Source organism: Bradysia coprophila, unplaced genomic scaffold, assembly GCF_014529535.1.
Source record: "Bradysia coprophila strain Holo2 unplaced genomic scaffold, BU_Bcop_v1 contig_583, whole genome shotgun sequence".
Lineage (NCBI taxonomy): Eukaryota > Metazoa > Arthropoda > Insecta > Diptera > Sciaridae > Bradysia > Bradysia coprophila.
Genome location: NW_023503823.1, coordinates 263598 through 284168, shown reverse-complemented (window position 1 = coordinate 284168; position 20571 = coordinate 263598). Strand labels below are relative to the sequence as shown.

Sequence of the window (20571 nt, the reverse complement as noted above, 5' to 3'; positions counted from 1 at the left end):
GACTTATAAATTCTCCTTGGACATGAAAGTATGCGAGGTTTTCTTTTCTGTAATTCATTTTGTGAACGCTTATATTACAGTATATACACTCGGCTGTATAGTGGACATAGTGGAGAGTTTCATACACAACAGTTTTAAGGAAAATATTTGAATTTTTACGTTGATTTTGTAAATGCTTTACGTACATAATGTGTACTATGGAGGTAAGGGTATAATGTTATGTATAGAAACATGCAAAAATGATTTTCATTTTATATTTTGTTTTATGTGACTGACCAACTTTCCCATTCGGTAAATTATATAGGTTGTTTGTATGGCGAATGTGCATTCAGCAGTTTTGCCTTTTAAAAGGTAAATCACCGGTTGTACAATGCTAGCTCATCAGACTCAAAGGCTTTGCAAAGAAATACAATTTTCTTGGTAAATAATACAGGGGAAGCTCACACTAATTTGCATATTATCTTGATTTTAATCGCAGAACTTTCTTTTTATAACGTTTTTCACAGACTTTTCTGTAACAGGGTCAAACAATAAAAATGTTTGAACATATAAAACGGCTATAATACACCCGGCTCGATTATGTATAATATCCATCCAAAAAAGTGAAGCGTTCAAACGTAATTCGTAAACATGTGCGTAGATGTTGGCCCTATTCGCTTTTTCGGTTAACCCAGATTTTTTGTGAAGGTCGTTTATATGATGGAATATAATTAGCTGTTTTTCCATTATTATATATCAAATATAATGAATTGGGTTGCACGTCATGAAATTGGCAAATAAATGAACGTGATCCACACCACTCCACACCCTACGCCAATAAATCAAATCACGGTTCAATGCAAAAAGGAAAATCAACTACTTATCCAGTAATGGATTGGAAAATAATGTTCCTATTCATTACAAATTATCCGAGATTCGATTCAGTGTAGGAAAAATCACATTAACCTACATTATATATGCAAAAAAACTAAAATTACCTGGAAAAAACCCAACCCATTTATCGTAATTGTTATGCTGGGAATTCGATTACACGATATTTGTGCAAATCAATTGTCTAGCACTATATTGTCTAGCTTATTTAATCAAACCCAATAAAGTGAGAGCTGTTAACACCTTGCGATACGGTTAAAATTGAGAAGGTTGAAGGTTCTCTTACACTCGGTGAATGACAAAAAAATTTCGTTGAAACGAATTCCATATCGTCAATGGGTTTATAAACGAACCAACCGTAAATGAAATTAAGATTTCACATTATCCGTATCATTTTCTGTTGAGGCGTGTGAGGAGGTATTTCGATACCAGTGAAGTATCACCAAAAAATTTTTGGCGATTGTTCTTGGCAATCCATTAATTTTGTTTAATCACCAGAAAAAATCACAAAAGTGTGAAGAAACAACTTTACATTACATTTTGCCGAAGGATAAAATTGCCAGGATCCAGGATCACACGAAAAACCTTTTTCATTTTGCCGAAGAAGAAAGTCCATGCGATCGCACAAACCTTCTTTAGATGGTTTAGATTAATTTTGTAGAAGAAGAAAGTCTTTAGGGTCCAGCTAAATTAACCTAAATTTACGTTGAAGAAGGATGCAATTGCTAGAATCGCACGAAACGCCTTTACATTTGTAAGAGGAAAGTCCAGGGACACAAGAATATCAACATTGTGAAAAAACGCCAATAAAAATCGCCAAAATGAGAAGTATCGCCAAAAAAAAATTGTGCGACTGTTTTCAGGCGTTTTTTAATTTTTCTTCGCATTTAACGATATTTTTACGATTCTTCTCATTTTGGCGATTTTTTTTTCGAAGTTCAAAACTTTGGCCATTCAGAATAAGACCTACACCGCTATTTCTACACAGGTTTTGTTAGAAAAGCCGTTGTTTTATAGAGTACGCATTGTGGGGGTCGTATACAAATAACGTAACGTTTTTTCAGCGCTGTCAGCTGATTAAAATCACTAATGCACTTTCGCAGCGTGACGTCATTTGTGAACGACCCCTTGCTCATCGAAAAAATTGCATGCGAAAGTAGGTAAAGGAAAGAAGTAGCTAAGATTAGCCGATTAATGATAGTTTGAAGTTCAAATTTTTGGTCTTCCATTCATTGTTAGTCTATACATATAAATCTGAACATCGGCGCACCACGACGCCCCTCGGCGCACCTCGGGGCACAATGTGGCCTCCTAGTGGTCAGCCGGTCAGCCGTCCGAGGCCATTTTTAGAAATCGGCCTCCGACTGATCATCCGGTCAGTCCTCCGAGGCAGATTTTCAAACTCGGCCTCCAACGATTCAGCCGGTCAGACCTCCGACGACATTTTTTTAAAATCGGCCTCCTAGAAGCCAGCGGGTCAGCTCTCTGAAGCCGTTTTTCAAAATCGATCTCCGACAGATCAGCCAGTCAGCCCAGCAAGGCCCTTTTGAAAATCGTCCTCCTAGAATTTAGTGGGTCAGCTCTCCGCGACCGTTTTTTAAAATAGACCTTCTACAGATCAGCCGGTCAGTCCTCAGATCGCGGGGGAAACAACACGAGCAAATGGTGGGACAGTGCTAAGCGAATAATGAACGAATATTGGCGAAAAATGAGCGAATGAAGGCGAATAATGGGGAAATAATAGGCGAATAGTGGGAGAATGGCCAAACGGTGTGACAAGATTTTCCATTGTTGTTTCCCCCTCGTCTCAGATGCCATTCTTCATAATCGGCTTCCGACGGAACGGCATGTTAGACAGTAGAAGGTGATTTTCGAAAACTACATTTGAATTTCTTTCGGTTTTTCAAAATCTGTCTCAGATGAATCAGCTAGCAGCTCAGAGTTTGCGCGCATCCTGATGGAACAGTATGTTAGGCTATCGATGTCGACTTGAAAACTGCTCCCCCTGTCATTTTTCAAAAACAGCATTATCAGAAATCAGCTAGCAAGATTCTGCCTCAATCTCGAGTAACCTTCCTAAACAATTTTCGCGAACTTTTTACCCCGTACGAGGTGCGAACAATCTGCCTTGAGTAAAGGAATATATTTAAGTATGACTACAGACTACGAATCTGCAAAAAAAAATTGAATAAACGCGTTGGTCGGTCGCGATTAGGGAATGCAATCCCGGACCGTTTTTACAAAACCGGGATTCGGGATTTGATTCAGTATCAATACCGGGAATACCGGTATTTTCGGGATTGGAAAGAAAAATCGAAATGACTTATTTCTTGATAAAAATTTGGATTTCTAAGAAAAAATTTTAAAAAGCAGAATTAAAAAAACTTATCGTCGTTTTGTTTGAAACTTTACAATGTAGTCTGTACTCTGGGTCCTGTGGTCAGGGTGGTTTTACAAGACGGGCTGTGTGCAATACTATGAAACTACATGAGTTTTCAAAAGCAAAGAAATTTTCGTTTCAACTTACACAAATGTTAAGTCTAACATTGCTAATTATTAGATTTTCTTTGATTAGTAACTTATGCAAGATAAATGAAGAGTTAGAAATATGCCAGTGAGGCAAGTAAAGAATTTTTGGAATTTAAAAAAATTTTTGGCCTATTAGTTTAAAATTTTTATTTTCTTTCTAAATCCCAAAAGGATCACAGCAAATTTCCTCCTAACTACGGGCTTGACAAATTCTTAAATTTAACGTACAAACCTTAATATACTCATTTCTAATGACATTAGCAACGTCAATTTTCTCTCTGAAAAACGCTCAAAGAAAGCACAAGTGTTGCAGCGTCTCACCGTTAAATCTTGAACGACACAAATAACCGCAATCAGAAAAAGCCATCTCTACTCTACTTTACTCAACTCTACGCTAGTCGGTTTGATGAGTAGTTTACACTCATGAATATGTATGAACATTAAATCATGTACATTAAGACCATTTCATGATGCGACTTTTTTAAAAAGTGATCCAGTATCTCTGGACTTTATTCCGATGTTTGTATAAGATTCTCAGGACAGAAGGCGTGAATCAATCCTTGTGTAGGCAAATACCTGGAACCTTATCTATTGATATGTACAACATCTGCTCGCTTAAATGTATGTAGCCATGCCAAATCAAAGCTCAGGCACCTTATGATGCGTTGTAAACGCGTAGTTAACACGTTGTCATTTTGTCATATGCTTTTGATCACTAGATTCTCACCGTTTTCGAAAAAATAAATGCTAAAAATCCGACTAAAAATTTTCAATTTATTTAATTTTAATCTTTCGGGATAAATCCCGGTATTTTTTTGGTGAAAACCGGTTTTCGGTACTGGAGTTTTACGGGATTAGTACCGGGATTAATCCCGGGATTGCATTCCCTAGCTCGCGATTTCAAAACGGTTTTTTTAATTAAAATTGTGGCTTAAAGTTCGTAGATGAGCAAAATTGTTAGAAGGGGCCCAATATATCATGTTTTCGAGCATTTTTGAGATTTTTCAAACTTTTTCGATTATATTTGCAAACTGGTAGATCACACAATAATTATTAAAGCCGAAAAAGCAAAGAAATAACTACACGAATCTGAAACTAAACAGTTTATGAAGTTCGGTACAATAGATCAGAGTAGGCAGTGTAATGGTTAAAATGTTACTGTTTCATGGTCAAGGTCTCAGAAATTTGTGAGTAAAATAAAGGCAAAATAGCAAAAAGTTGGAAAAAAATTATCAATCTCGTTTTCCGGGATTTTTCATTAGCCACACGTGATGCTATGGACAATATTCTACTAATAATACTTTCTCGAGTTGATTGTGAGATTGGTTCTACTACTTCCCAAAGTCCATAGAAACCTTTTGTAATAGGTAATCCATTTATCGTGGTTCGCCAGAAGCTTTTCGCATATTAGTTAGGGAAAAGTTCCATTGAGAAGCACATATCTAATCTACCAAATATTGCACACAATGGGCCAAGCAGTGGCCTCAGTGCACGTTTCTGTGTAGTAATGTAGAGAACAACTATTTTTAATTAAAAAAAGACAAATACTTGTTTGTCCCGAAAAAGGCTTTCAATAGTTCAAATCTGACATATGCTACTGGCCAGTAACTTACTGGCAGTAAGTCCATCTCAGAATACATATAAATGGATCCCCACCCCATTCTTATATAAAACACTATGTATGTCCATATACGCCGTACGAAGGGGTCATCGGCTTCAAAATATACCCAAATAATAAATAATCCCTCGGTACCGGAGAACATACGGATTTCGCTTGTTTTTGCGTCGAAAATTATTGTGAAAATTTAGATTTATCTTGACCATTATTGCACAACAGGGCATCGTGAGATGACAATAAGAATAAATGCATCTTGATTCACTTTATTTATATTTTAATTCACAAAGCAAACAAAAACTAATGACCATCCACTCTCACAGTACACTTCACTCATATGTTCACATTACTTACTAGAACAAATACGAAAAGAGCAATAACAAAAATCTTAAAATCTTATCAAAAATCAGATCAAAGGTTTGACCTATTGCATAGAAAACTTTTTTAATGTCGTGCCGTGGATTTTGAGATGATTTCTCAAATTACTTCGAAATCGAAATTCCTTTTGGCATACGTTGCACTTGTGCGACGTTTTACCTAAAATCAAAATTTATTTTTAACACATTTGCTGCGCTCTCGTAGTGGATAAACTAACCTCTATGAGTATCCATGTGAAGCAACAAATGATTTTTGTGTCGGAACGACTTCTTGCAAATGTCGCACATGAATGGTTTTTCACCTAAAGACGAAATTCTCGTTAAAAATTTCGATTTTGGGTTCTGGGACCGGAAAATGTTAGTGGAAATTTAAGTTGCAAGTTAGCGTGTTTAAAAAGTGCTTAGATCGCTTAAAGCATAATCCTTGCATTTATAGGGCTTCTGACCCAAAAATAATTTTTGAAGTTGAAAATGTCGCGTAGCGTTGTTCTTGTAGACTATTCTGTCTCTTCACTTACCGGAATGAATCCGTTGATGTGCCTTCAGAGTGTTAGATTGTCTGAAAGCAGAATTACAATCCTTACACTTGTAGGGCTTCTCACCTGAAAATAATTTTTGACGTCAAAATATGGCGTAGCGTTGCTCTTGCAGACGCATAGAATTCTCTTCACTTACCGGAATGAATCCGTTGATGTGTTCTCAAATTGCTTGATTGTCTGAAAGCAGAATTACATTCCTTACACTTGTATGGCTTCTCACCTGAAAATAATTTTTGAAGTTGAAAATGTCGCGTGGCGTTGTTCTTGCAGACTTTTCTGTCTCTTCACTTACCGGAATGAATCCGTTGATGTGCCTTCAGAGTGTTAGCATGTTTGAACGCAGCAATGCACTCCTTACACTTGAAGGGTCTCTCACCTAAAAGTAATTTTTGACATCAAAATATGGCGTAGCGTTGCTCTTGCAGACGCAAAGAATTCTCAATTCTCAAAAACAATCTTTTTTCAGTTTTACACCATTTACATTCCTGCGTACTTACCACTGTGGACTCTTAAATGTATGACCAGATGGCTCTTCCGGTTGAATCGTTTCTTACACTCTCCACAGGTATGATTTTTCGATCCTTTTAAAAGTGCGAACAACAACAGTCAGTTTTATCGGTTCAAATTGCGAAAAATTATGTCGAGAAAAAAAACTTACTTTTGCGACAGTTTCGAGGGTTTTGATGAGATGTGTCGGTGCTTCGTAGGCTATACGTAATTTGTTTCCCATCACGTTTCCTAAGCCCGAATCGAATCTGAATCGAATCGAAAAATCAACGAACACTTGAAATCGGTGCAAAATATTTAAAGAATCGCATACATCCAGTGTATCGTTATGTATCGAAAGAAGAAGGGATCCATGACAACCGGGAAGGGAACGTTTGATGGAATAATTCGAGAGTTTAGAAACGACTGGACCAGTCAGGTAAATTGAGGTAAATTTTACATAAATTAATAATGCTCAGCGCTAAAGTGAAATAAACTTAACGAAATAAAATGCATGATTCGCTTGCAGCTACTGTACTTAAATATCAAAAAAAGAATTTATCTTCCAAAAAATTAAAAAAAACAACGAATTGCCTACGAAAAGAAACGTAAATTTAAGGGCGGCAGATATCCATAAACTGCCATCGTTTAGTCAAGTCAAGTAAATACCTGGGTCCTCAGAAAATATTCTGCCTGCACTGCCTCCTCCGATTCATTCAGCTGGCCAACATCTAGTGAAACATCGTCGCTCGATCGCGTGACGATTACGCTTCTCTCATTACATTCCTCTGCATGCGACAGCACACTCTCCATTCTGAAATTAGTCCGTTATAATAAACTTGAAAATCTTGCAGTGTCCTTCCTTACGCCTGAAGTTGATCTATTTGACCAGAGTCACTTAGAAACGGTTGTTCATTCATCGTGCCAATTTCGGCAATTTCTAACTGCGTTACATGTTGACTAACTTCAGCGGTTGGTTCTTGTTCCATCTATGAAATTCAGTTATGTTATTATGTTAATCATCATGCTCTTCAGTATTGAGGGAAACCTCGTCGTTCGGTTGCGGAACAATAACGCTTCCCTCAGTGAATTCGTCTGTAGACGCCTGTGCGCTCTCAATTCTGAAAATAGTTGATGATTTTAAATCTGAAACGATTCCACTAAAAACAACTCTCCGTCCTTACTCGTCAGGTTGTTCCGCGTGAAAAGAGTCGCTTGGCGACGATGGTTCATTTGTCGTGACAGTCTTGTTAATAACTAAAGGTGTTCGATCGGTTACTTCAACCGTTGGTTCTTCCTCTACCTACGAATATTATTCATGTCAACAATGGTTCAACTGAAGCAAATCAGAGCTCACTTGTGCTTGATGGAACTGTTGTCCCTCATCCGAAAAGGTCTGGGGATTCATCCGATGAATGTCACTTAAGGTTTTCAACTGCTTTTGCAATTCTTGAATGATTTCATGTTGCTGCTTCAATTCACTTTTTGAAGCAACACATTCACTAGTCATCCTGGCTACCATTTCGTCCAGATATACATTGCAGCATCTACTGTGATGTATAAAGAGACTGGCAACCCTTTGAATACCATTAAATTGATCAGACTGCTGTTCCACACGTTCTATTTCGGTAACGGTTTTGCCGGACAATCCGTCGTCAGTGTGAATACTTGCTGTTGGATTGGCCACCGTAGGCTGTTTCTTAAAGCGAGTAAAATTTATTTAGATTGCAAACTTCTCGGATGGCTTTACTCATAAATTTAATGGGAATCAAATACGGCAGAACTGGCTGTACACTGCACAGTGTGCAGTTTCATTAATAAGATCAATCTCTGTTGTTAGATTAAATAATGCAAAAATGTGTGGAATCACGTGGTCGAGATTTTCGATGGTAATTTACGATTAAAATATTTCCATTGGTAAAATAATGTAAACTTACCTCAGCTGCATTAATCACATCCATTTGATTTTCTTTTTGTAATTATTAATTGAAATCACAATAAAGGTTTAGTTTAGTGCAAGAAAATCTTGATCAGACACTGGTGAACGTTGAGACGAAACAATGAAAATTAAACGAATCGAATGTGTCAACATGAAACTTTAAGGCTGTGGAACCACAGTACTGCTTCTGTCGGTTGGCACCACTATTTTTTCAGAACTTCACCTTGGTAAATTTCCATTAAACATCATTGCAGTGAAGTTAGTTCACAAAAAAGTAGATCTCTGACAAAATCTAATAAAACTTACGAAAATCTACTACATTTGAGCGTTAGTTTCCAAACATTATTTCCCCTATTGAAAAAATAGTTTCATCGAGTGGACTCGAGTGCATGAGGTAACATTTCTATGATAAATCCAAACTCACAATTGTGTTTTCGAGCAATAAATTTCGAGCAAGTGAGTTTACTAGTATTATCATAAAATTGTTTCCGAATAAATGAATTACTTAACAGCGTCGAGTGTAATCTGCCTTCCTGTTTACTACGTTTACTACCTGTCCCATTCGAAAAATGACTATGACTTAAGAGGAATCACCACTTGGCTAAATTATAGCCTACATTTCTGCGTTTTTTATTATTTGATCGGCGATATCTTTAAAAAGAAAAAGTTTTTCAAAAATGTGTGGAACCATTATTTTCTCTAAAAGTATGTTAGCTTTAAATGAAAAATATTTTTTTAGCTGTAGTTTTATGTGCTCCGAGAAAATCGTGCAGATTATGCAAATTTGGGTAATCTGCACGATTTTCTCGGTGCACATAAAACCTATGGCTAAAAAAATATTTTTCATTTAAAACTAACATACTTTTAGAGAAAATAATGGTTCCACATTTTTGAAAAACTTTTTCTTTTTAAAGATATAGCCGATCAAATAATAAAAAACGCAAAAATGTAGGCTACAATTTAGCCAAGTGGTGATTCCTCTTAAAGATTCACGAAAAATGAGTGCCTTTCTTTGCTGTGAAAAATTGTATGGCGCATTCGCTCTAAAATTGTAGTTACAATTACAATATGTGCCACCTATATAAAGGTGGAAGGTATAAAATCTTCAGGAGTCTTCCTATAGGCTTCCCTTTAAATTCGGAAATATCTTCGGGTCTGTGAGAGGAACTAGTGTAGTGAAAAAACGTAGATTTTACAAAGAATGATACGCGACGCGAGTGGTAAGGTCGGTATACAGCCAACAAAACGTTAGCTCCATTCAACAATTTATTGTGTGGCCCAATTCATCATTGAAAACACTTATGGCCAACACACACTAGCATCTATTGTTAAAACCAGTTTTAACCGATTTTAGCTGAATCAAACAATAGAAATATCGTATTCCCGTTGGGCAAAGGATTGGGTGAGTCTCCAGACCACTCGATTTGCAACTCTTTTCGTATTATGGATGTGTTTAACAAAATTTGTCTATTTTTGTCTATTCTAACCTCCCTAACCTGTTCTTTCAGAACCTGGTAATCTATACCAATATTCTGAAAGTTCCTTCAGAATAGCATGTGTGAATTTTTAACGTAACAAATACCTTTTGGCAATATGATAAGAATTCGACCTAATTATCTTCTTAAGAAGTTTGATCAATGTGTCTTTGTTCGCACCGTGTGCCAGATTACCTTATACGCCAATAAAAATTCCAAACTGAAAGTAAGGCATACAGATATCACTACATCGAAATGAGGAAGCGTAAAGCCGCTCGTATATGGTCTGTACAAGAGTTGTGCGGGCCGAGTTTTTTTTTAAATCCGACAGGCCTTGGTGAATACTAAACAAATAATTAAAAAAAAATCGTATCACAAAGAAAGTCCACCACCGACCGGAACCATGCAAGCATATTAAAAGTGTAAAAGTAGAAGTGACAGTGTAAATATTTCCGTTCAGTGCATTTTTTGGTGGAATTTTTTAAATGACATTCCGTACAAAGACTTTGAATGTTTGTTAATTAATGAAAATAGAATTAACTACAACGCTTGCCCTATTTCAACGTTGCTCTGTTGACTCAACAGAACTTTTTTGCGAATTTAGCGAAATGTGCAATAATTTTAATTGAAGAAAACCGAGGAAAAGAGGATAAAGAGTGTAAAGAGAGCTGGATTCTAGACATTTTGACGTTTTGCTTGAGATGGATTCTAAAGTGCGATTTTGTCAAATGAAATAAAAAAAAACAATTTAGTGATGACACATGTCATTCGCGTACAGCTCGAAGCAGAAACAAAAATAATTTAAAGACAAAAGATGCTGCAATCAATGCTAATTCGTTATTTACTATTTATTTTGCTATTCTTTCAATTAATATTATTCAACCAAAGTGCACATTTAAGTGGAACCTTTCGAACGAATGACTTTTTCAAATTCATCGTCAAATTCGGATTTCAAAAAACCGAAAGACATCCGCAAAAAGATTCATTTGGCTACATTTTCGGTAATATTACGGCGAGAGACAGTTTTCCCGTGCCAGTTACATTTGCTGTATTGGACAAATACAGCTTCTTGGAGTATTACGGCAATCGAACGATTTTAAACAAAGATGTGGCATGTCGAAGAATGTTCGAACGATTGGACAATTTTGCGTACGATAAAACGTGTAACCAGCAAGCGAAAGTGGATTTCCTGAGAAAAGTGCCGTGTGATAAAGGGAAACTGTGCAGTGATGAGGATACGCCGGAAAATGTTGTGCCAGATAGTCAATTCACCTACGTCATTAGTGATCTAATGCAACCACGGTAATTTTTCCATTTGCCTATTGTTTTGTCTCTCATGATTCGGATCATTGATCTCGTATCTACCACGTATTTGGTGAGCGCACTACTTTCACTTTGCTCTGGTTTATATGGAGTACTCGTAATGTTTTTTGCTAATTTTTATTTTCTCCAATCGAATTGATTTCTTAAAATAAAAAAGAAGCAGCGACCTCTATGGTATGGTGATTGATGATAGGGTCATAATAATCGTCGTTTCTAGCATATTTACCCCGTTGTGTTTGAAAATAGTGTAGGTATCTCGCTGTAGATAAGGTCGTTTATCTAAATTTTGTTTTTATTATTTGCTAACAAGTTAAACGAAATTTTTGAGCTGTGATTGCGCCTAGTGTAGCTATTGAAAGGGCAATACCCAAGATAAGAATTATTTTGTTTTAATCGTCCGCACAGTTGAATTTGAAGGTGAATCAACTCTCGAGAATTACATTATGCCGTCAATGCCATTGAATGACCTAATTCCATTACAAAATTGCAAAATTGACTTCCCATTTTTTTCAGATTCTGGTACGTATCAATTGTAGCCTGCTATCGTGACTCGTCGTGTACATGGCACCATTTCGATCCGAAAAAATTTCCCAACGCCTCGAAACACGCCTATGACATCGACTATGACATCCAGCTGGTGAATGGAAATCCGTATCAGTCACCGTCTAGCCGATTCACCTATCACTTTTCGTTCGAACAGCAGAACATATTGGAAATGAATTTGATTTTCTTTGCGGTCTATCTGTTTCTGGTGCCGATGCAAGTGTATGCAGTGCGCATACAGAAGCATCCAGTGACGAAATTGTTTACGCTCAGTTTGATTTTGGAATTCATTAGCCTGTGCTTCATACTCAGCTATTCGATACGGTTTGCTGTGAGTGGGGTCGGAAATGAGGCGTCACGAACGATCGGTGACATTTTTGATATTTTGAGTCGAGTAAGCGAAATTCATTTTAAAATGTGTTCACGCGGTCAGTTAGTTTACACTACGACGTTTCATGTTACAGACATCGTTCATGTTGATATTGCTGCTACTCGCCAAAGGATGGGCAGTGACGAGACAACAGATTAGCAAAACGAGTTGGTTCATTTTGATGGCAATTTGGATTCCATATGTGGCTTTTCACATGGTTCTCTATGTGTGGAATCGGGTAAGAAAATCGGGAAAATTCCTGCGAATCAACACTAAGACCGCCGCGCTAATTTTCGAATCTAATTAACTCCACAGACTGAGGTCGATATCATATCAGACATTGATGAATATCAAACATGGCCGGGATGGTTAGTCCTAGCGTGCAGGTAAATTTACGAACACCATCGCCGAATGATTCCACTTACCCATTTCATTGATCTAGATCCTGTATCATGCTGTGGTTTCTATGGGAACTGCGGAACACTATGAAGTATGAACACTCTTCGAAGAAGCTCGACTTTCTACTGCATTTCGGTGCATCGAGTTTAGTTTGGTTTATTTACTTGCCCATCGTAGCCATTGTTGCACTTCAAGTTAGTCCAATGTGGCGATACAAACTACTATTAGGTTTGTCCATATCTGGTTCATGACCGAGTAACTTGACCTAATTACGTTCAACCCTTCTAGGAATAACAAATTCAGCTGATTTATTAGGATACTGTGTAATGACCGGATTACTTTGGCCTAACCGAGCAGGTACTGTTGTCCGACCAAGTTTTTTTTTTCGATTAAAAATCTTTTCTCAAAATCCATGTCATCCCAATCAGGTCAATATTTACTGCTCGCCGGTACCAATTACGCCGGCATGGATGAATTGGACGAATTCAATGAAGCACCGCATATCGTCCACGGTGATGTACTGCTGTCGCCGTCATTAAGCACTGAGAACCTAAGTCAAGATCTGCCACTCGACATTAACGGTCGCATCACCGCCGATCTTTTAGACGATGATGATGAAGACATTGTTTTGAGTACGGACGATCTTCTAACTCCCGGTAACCATCACTTCAATGCCCATCATGGCAATCGTGACGGTTTACTACTGATCAATGGAGAGGCTGTAGATTTAAGTAAAAACAATGGTCACAATATGATGGCCTGAATGGGGATCGCTGCGTAAAAAGAGACAAGTTAATTCAATCGAAACATTGAACGATGAACTCAAACAGAACTTAACGAAACAGTAATCGTCGCGGTAAGAGTTTACTTATTGTAATGGTTGTGATAAAATCCAAACGCATTTTTGCTTCGACTTTGTTTTCATTTTTCCAATCTACAGCAACAAGTCGGAAATGTTGTAAAATGTTTGCCGTACTGTTAAGTGTGTTATCGGGAAGTGTGCGAGTGACATGACAAAGTGAATTTCACTGGGCATTGTTTGAAGAGAAATTTATTTTAAAACGAACGCAAAATCAACTGAAATTATAGATGTCAACGGGGAAGGAGGTTAGAGTAAATCGGAATACCTAAAAGAAAATTAAACGATGTGATTATTGTAGTGTTAGTGCTTAGGATTAAGTTGAATTTTTAATGATGAAATTGTGCCATAAAAAAGACACTCGTGCATGAGTGTGGTGTAATTTTTCTTAAACAAAAAAGCGAATCGGTTAAAGAGGACAGACTCAAAAGCTTATACTGATAACCGGTTAAAACGAAAACTTAAATTTGTTCCAGTAATTAATATTCCGAATGGATGTAAATTTTACACAAAACGATGTATACCGACATGATGGTGTTAGGCAATTTTATTTTTTACGATAAAATCGACAATTATGGTTGGTCATCGTCTTGCAAAATGTATAAAATTTAGTAAAAATATTTGTCAAAAACTTAGACTAAGACTTTGCCAAAATAAATTTAAAAGAAAAGATTTTTCACGGTACTAAACAAGAGATTAACAGAAGAAGATTGTATCACGAAACATGTCAATTCATTGTAAATAGAAAAATGAGAAATGAAAAACTAGCGAAATTTATCGATATAAGACACTAAAAAACAATGAGAAAAGAAAAAACGACTGCGAGAACGACGATTATGTTGAATATAAGAAACGGTTGGTTTTTAATTGCAAATAGAAAGTCATTCCTTCGTCAAGAAAAAAACTTAGCTTCACAGTCTGATCACTAACGAATAGACAAAAAGCCTGTGTGGAAACAAATCGCTCATAGGACAACGGTCTTAAACCAATGTCTATGTCACATACTAGCCGAAACGAACAACATTTGTTCTGTCACTTTCCTTTTAAAGAGCTACAAGGACTTAAATGATGGTCTGGTGTACACTGTAAAAATTGGCAATCTCACCGCACCAAATGAGAAATGTGCACAGTAGTTAAAGAGATCATTGTCAATGTCATTTGACATGTCGATTTCATCTAGCTTACATCTGTAAAATTTATTTGAGGTTAATTGGATGAATTTGACAACTAATTTGATAAGAAATCGCTATAGATCAACTTCAAGGACGTTTGAAATTTTATCCACGTTAAGAAATGCCAAGGTAAATATATTTACCTTGAGAAATGCCATCCAAGGTTCTGAAAGAACAGGTTTCGACACCTCTGAGTTGATCACGAAGGCGGTGACACCAATATTTCTCTGTTGCGCCGTTCACGTTTATGAACATTTTTATGACAACTTCAACTTGGCAAAAAAGATTAATTATTTTGTTCAAGTTGAGTTTTTACACAATTTGTAATGAGTGCGTTTAACAAAGCTGGTGTCAGCCGCCTTCGTGGGTCTCTTAACCTGTTCTTTCAGAACCTTGATGCCATTTACGTATAAAACAAAAAAATATCGTACAAATGAATGAACGAAACATATAGATCATTTTCATGACCTTGTAAACGTCAGACACGATCCCAACTGTCAGACATGTCGAATATCGAATGAATTGAACGAACGATTCTCATATAAAAATCAGTAAATTGATAGAGTGTTCCATTTCGGAGATGGTTCGAGTTTGTCCCACGGCATCTTCATATAAAAAATACCGAAAGTGAACACGTAACTCATTTTTTATATGGTGTCCCACGGCATAAAAGTGAACTATATCCGAAATGGAACGCCCTATTGAGGTTAAGGACTACTTAACGAAAAATTAAGTGGGGTTACGTGAAGTTAGAGGCAACTTCAGCATGAATTTGCTTCAGCTGCTTTTCAACTGATATACACACACAACCACAACTGTTTATACGTCTTTATATGGTTTTAGTACTATCAAGCACGTGCGTGTAGCAGCTTCAACGTATTTATACACAAGTACAAACATTTTTGATTGTGTGATTCGATCAGCTGAAAAACAACTGAAGCAAATTCATGCTGAAATTTCACAGCATCTAACTGTACAAAATTCAGATTTTCCAATTTTCAACTTTTTCGTGCACCACCACAGGCGTCAATAAAAAAATATTTTTAATTTGAAACCCTGATTGTAATATTAACATCTATTCAGATTTCTTAAAATATTTTTTAGAAACTTTTAGAGAAAATCGAGAAAATCAAGAAACTTTGAGAAATTCAAGAAACTTCGAGAAAATCAAGAAACTTCGAAAAATATTTCTTGAATTTCTCAAAGTTTCTTGATTTTCTCGAATTCGATAAATTTCAAGAAATTTCAGAAAATTCAAGAAATTCGAGAAACTTCGAGAAATTCAAGAAATTTCAAGAAACTAATTTCTCGAGTTTCTTGAAGTTTCTCGAATTCGAGAAATTTTAAGAAATTCCAGAAAATTCGAGAAATTTCGAGAAATTCAAGAAATTAGTTTTCAAAAAGTAGGCCCTGCGTTTCAAACCGTGAACGATTTTTTTTTAATTTTTTTGTAAGACGTACATTACGCAACATCTGTATGTGGTACCTTCACATCGGCAAATGTTCACAGAGTAAAACAGGCATGATAAGCCAACGAGAGTGTTTTTAACAGACGGCAAGATGACCAGTATTATTATGTGGTCTATAGTCAATTACTTCCATCGATCAAAGTATTTTTAATCTGTTGATTTCAAATCTTGTACTTCAATTTTTTTAACATATATTTTACTATATTACCCAGCGCTTGTCATTATTTTTGTCGCCATCGTTATCGATAACAGATGAATAGCCGTATGTAACAGATTTTGTTCTAGTTTTATCCTAATTTGACTAATTCTGGAAATATTTTTTATTTAAAGCTCCAGTGCTTTACAAACTTGTGAACATTAACAGTTTTCGTTTACAAATGTAGTATACGATGTGACTACAAACATTTCCCAAACCTGAAGTTTTGATGTGATCTCTGGTTTTGTTATTCAAAAAAGCAATATGAATGCTCATTCATTTGATGCAAGACTATAGTGAACGGCGCTATTACATTGACGTGTCAAATGTATGTGAAGGAAATTTTTTATCAACTGTCGAGTGATAGAATGAGGCAACAATCTTCTCCTTCGTCCTTTTTGTCCTTGTTTTGGATATTCATTTGCTTCCACAACATTTGTGTCAGCTCAAAGGTCTTCAAGCATGAGTGGTACCTTAAGTAGATTACTCATACAAAATAGTACTCCATTTGGCAGTTGTCATTAGAAGCACTTTTATTGGAAGTGCGTTGATCAGCTTCTTTTTAAAAAATTTAACATTTGCTTTCACACAAGCCTTATGCGATGTAATTTGCGTCGCTTTTATTTGTTATACCGCCTTAGTTCAACGATAATGTCAAATCCATCCGACTCGACCGTATTTATATGTTTAAATGTGCAATATCCTCGCAATGAAAAAAGAAGTGTAAAATGTACTAAATACAACCAAAACTAGAATGGAATTAGATAAAACAAAAAGAAAATTGTAAAGAATGTGTTTTGTTGTTTTACGAGACAATCCAATTCACACAATAATAATAATCATTCCTTCTCAGTCAAAATATATTTAAATTGAAAGTTTGTTTTGTTAATTTCATCAGTAATTATAATCGAAATTAAAATAATTTTTTATTTTTAATTTATTCGAATTTTATTTTTATTTTTATACCCTCTGAACTCTATGAACGATTTAAAATTTGTACAAAGAATCAAATGGAAATAAATGAAAATGATAAATAGATTAGAGCCACACATATTTTTCTGCAAAATAAACTTAATTGAATGCGCCTTAAGAGAAACACAGAATTTTTGTTTATAGAAATTTGCTCAATAATCGAACACAACAAAAATGCAAATTATAATTTTGGCAGGACCGCTTTACAGAGAAAGATTTCCATACAAAAATAAAATCAAAATCGGAATAACGATTCCAAGTTTGTACGTAAAATTACGAAATTCGAAATTAATTATGTGATAGGTGCAGATGGTGCAGATTCAATTATGAGAACAAGATTACACATTTTTCGACTCACCTGTGAAACATGTTAGTCTAGTAGCAGGTATTAACGTCTCGGTGAATTTCTTTCCATATTTCGTCTCTCTGAACATGGAAATTTCTCCCAACAGAGAAACCTGCACACCGAACATCCTAATAGTTTCAAAAGCAGCCGAATCTAAACTTGTTCATAGTGTTGTTTTACCATATCAAAGCCTCTATGTTAGTAAAGTTTTTCACGAAAGGACGCGGATACGAAGTTATCATCGAAAATATATAATCTTTTCGCACAAATTTAGGCTACAATTTAGCGTTGTGTGGATTGGTCTTAAAAAACAATTTTGCATACTTTCGGCAAGCACAGAAACAGCTAGATAAGAGGCTTTGATAAGCAGCTAAATTTATAAAATTGTCTTTATTTAATCGGAGTACATCACTGATCACTATATTCGACGAAATAAATCCGAGTTTTCCCGGTGGATCTTTATATAAAATGTCTATACTGGTCCATAGATCTCGCTCCAACGAAGGGTTCGCTGAGTTGAAAAGTAGTTATTTTTGCCACCGAGTAATAAATGTTTTTTTAGACATTAGATGTGTGACCGTGTGACTAAACAATTATATATCACCGAGTTGTATGCAAAACGTTTTTTCTTAAAAAAGCCAACGAAAGTTTCACATTTCTTTACTGAGTTGAGAAGAACATTTTTTCGACTATTAAAGACTTTTACTATGCTGGTGCATGTAATAAGGCTGTTACATGTATAGGCAATAACCTTTACATCACTCGCATAGTAAAACGTCGTACTACACACGGAAAATAAAGTTATATCTCGTATCACGATGAGTAAAAGTACCTCGGGCTGCCGCCCTCGGATACTTTTTCTCATCTGGATACGAGATATCACTTTACTTCCCTTGCATAGTAATGTACTATTAAACGCCCCTGTGAATGGTAATGTCTTATTTCGTGCATGCTGCTTTCAAAAGAATCCCACTTTAGAATCGAAATCAATATTTTAAAAGCATGATCCTCTATATTCAACATACTATTTATACTTAAAGATCATTTTTTTTGTATAGAAAAAAGTATTTTTTAAAATATAAAATAAAACGATTAGAACCATTTGAAAACGAAGTTTTTCATTTGTTACCTTACCACCCACTTTATATGGAAAATCTTACAAAATTCTATATCAGAGATGTTTCGGTTGGGATTGTGTTTATTGTTTACTATTTTTCGAGGAGATCAACTAGAAAGTCGGAATTTGACCTGTCACATACGGCTATTCATCTGTTATCAGTAACGACGACAAAAATAATGACAGAAGTGAAATATGTAAGAGCAACGCTACGAAATATTCTAACGACAAAAACAGAAAATGTGTCGGCTTTCAAAATTCCGTGCATGTACAAATTTTGATCTCGCTTCGCTCGCATTCACTTTTTCTCACTTTTTCTAATATTGTGATGATTGTAATTGTTGTGATGGTAGGTTTCTACTAAATTTTCTAGTACTTAACAAGAAGGTGCTAATATCTATTTAGATTATCCTCGTACCCTGGAAAATTGAAAGTGTTCTACCTGCGTGCATGGAAATAATGTTTTCTTCCCGGTAACCAAGTCAAAACTTCCCGGTATCCGAAAATTTTGACAAAAATTTCCCGGTGGGTCGCAATTAACTTCCCGGTGGCGCGAATATTATTTCCCAAGCCCTTTCTAGTCTTTTTGTGCAGATTTAAGTCTAACATTAGTTTTTACAACGCTGAAACCTTTTCGTAACTTTCTTCTGTATGAATTTTCACTCATTAATATGTAGAAGAGAATGTTTGTAAAGATGCTGACTGCACGAGTCCATCCTTTGATAAAACAGATATAAACTCATTGGAAAATTATCTTATGGTCTAATCTGACAGATATGTTGGGCATAACAATCTTTCCGAAATTCTGCCTTAATTTATTTAAATAAAAAAAGTAAGTCGCGAGCGGAGCGTGTGAAATTTTGACTTTTGATAATGCAAAAATGGTACCATTCTTTGAAACTGTACAAACTCAAAATTCTAAATGAAACTTTAATTTGAGCAAAAGCGCCACAGACGAAGTTTTAAAATTCTTAGGTCTATGCACCCTATTAGGAACTGTTTCACCAGAAGTAGTAACTCATCAAAAGTTTAGTTCGTTGAAGAGAATAATTCATCGGGATCGGGATGGTGACGAAAACTTCTTGATAAACTCTTCCCGCTGATAAAAATTTCCCGAGGAGTACTTCCCGCTGATAGAGACTTAACACTGTCCTCTAACAAAATAAAAATTCCCGCTGATAGAATTCCACCTGTTAGAAACTTCCCAATGAGTTCTTCCCGTTGGTAGAAACTTCTCGATAAGTTCTTCCCGCTAATAAAAACTTCCAGTTGAGTACTTCCTAATCATAAAGACTTCCCGCTGAACACTGACAAGAAAAAAATTTCTCGCTGATAGACTTCCCGCTAACAGAAACTTCCCAATAAGTTCATCCCCGTCGCTAGAAACTTCTCGATAGGTTCTTCGAGCTGATAAGATTTCCCGGTGAGTTCTTCCCAGTGACAGCTACTTTCCTGTTAGTTCTGAATTCTTCCCGTTGATAGATATTTCCCAGTGAGAACTTCCCGCTGAGAGATATCCCCCGGTGTGAGTTCTTCCATGTGATAGCTGTTTCCGATTTCCCGGTGACAGCTATTTCCCGGTTAAATCTGAATTCTTCCTGCTTATAGATATTTACCAGTGAGTACTTCCCGCTGATAGACAATTTGTGTCATGTACAGGTACAAATTTAGGATTAATAAAATGAAATGAAAACTAAAGAACAGGCCAAGTACTACCCGGTTAATAAAAAGAGGCTGTCCATCGTGACAGGAATGATAAATGCATTCGTTTTACATAATTAATTTTATTTCAAAATAATTTAAATCCATCACCAAATTGTACAATAATTTAAAGTTTAGTAATTTAAATTTATCTCTTTCATCTGCAATTTTCTTCTTCTTTTGTTGTTGCTGTTGTTGTTGTATTCATTTTACGCAATAATTTCATTTTCATCACAAAGATGGAATGTACAATTCATTTTGTAATTTCTTAGTT

General features: G+C 35.9%; 3 protein-coding genes across 6 annotated transcripts in view; 2 read left to right on the top strand and 1 right to left on the bottom strand.

Annotated features, from left to right (window-relative positions):
• Nucleotides 1-20571, top strand: part of LOC119083231 (zinc finger protein 271-like) — a 700255-nt gene that overhangs the window by 545440 nt on the left and 134244 nt on the right. The gene's annotated exons all lie outside the window — the stretch shown is intronic.
• Nucleotides 5265-8467, bottom strand: LOC119083268 (zinc finger protein 160-like). Of its 4 annotated transcripts, XM_037192948.1 has the most exons (13): nucleotides 8354-8467; nucleotides 7774-8115; nucleotides 7601-7719; nucleotides 7465-7537; nucleotides 7284-7405; nucleotides 7086-7230; nucleotides 6589-6685; nucleotides 6428-6511; nucleotides 6223-6306; nucleotides 6067-6150; nucleotides 5910-5993; nucleotides 5610-5693; nucleotides 5265-5551 (listed from the first exon to the last, which is right to left on the bottom strand). In XM_037192948.1, exons 1-13 carry the CDS (start codon nucleotides 8375-8377, stop codon nucleotides 5439-5441), a joined length of 1455 nt encoding a protein of 484 aa, XP_037048843.1. In that variant the 5' UTR covers nucleotides 8378-8467; the 3' UTR covers nucleotides 5265-5438. The 4 variants fall into 4 exon arrangements, with proteins under 4 accessions (XP_037048843.1, XP_037048844.1, XP_037048847.1 ...); XM_037192949.1 differs by lacking the exon at nucleotides 5910-5993 and having other exon boundaries at nucleotides 8354-8465; XM_037192952.1 differs by lacking the exon at nucleotides 6067-6150 and having other exon boundaries at nucleotides 8354-8465.
• On the top strand, nucleotides 10557-13411 carry LOC119083258 (integral membrane protein GPR180). The gene is made up of 7 exons (XM_037192935.1): nucleotides 10557-11132; nucleotides 11667-12090; nucleotides 12161-12304; nucleotides 12382-12452; nucleotides 12509-12693; nucleotides 12754-12822; nucleotides 12894-13411. Exons 1-7 carry the CDS (start codon nucleotides 10645-10647, stop codon nucleotides 13226-13228), a joined length of 1716 nt encoding a protein of 571 aa, XP_037048830.1. The 5' UTR covers nucleotides 10557-10644; the 3' UTR covers nucleotides 13229-13411.

Bases quoted from the DNA above. Each gene is read 5' to 3' on its own strand.
- LOC119083258 (XM_037192935.1), top strand. From the start codon at position 10,645: ATGCTGCAATCAATGCTAATTCGTTATTTACTATTTATTTTGCTATTC. The intron at 11,133-11,666 runs GTAATTTTTCCA...CATTTTTTTCAG, and splicing joins AGTGATCTAATGCAACCACG to ATTCTGGTACGTATCAATTG. The intron at 12,823-12,893 runs GTACTGTTGTCC...CATCCCAATCAG, and splicing joins ACTTTGGCCTAACCGAGCAG to GTCAATATTTACTGCTCGCC.
- LOC119083268 (XM_037192948.1), bottom strand. From the start codon at position 8,377: ATGGATGTGATTAATGCAGCTGAG. The intron at 6,512-6,588 runs GTAAGTTTTTTT...CACTTTTAAAAG, and splicing joins CCCTCGAAACTGTCGCAAAA to GATCGAAAAATCATACCTGT. The intron at 5,552-5,609 runs GTTAGTTTATCC...TTTTGATTTTAG, and splicing joins TCACATGGATACTCATAGAG to GTAAAACGTCGCACAAGTGC.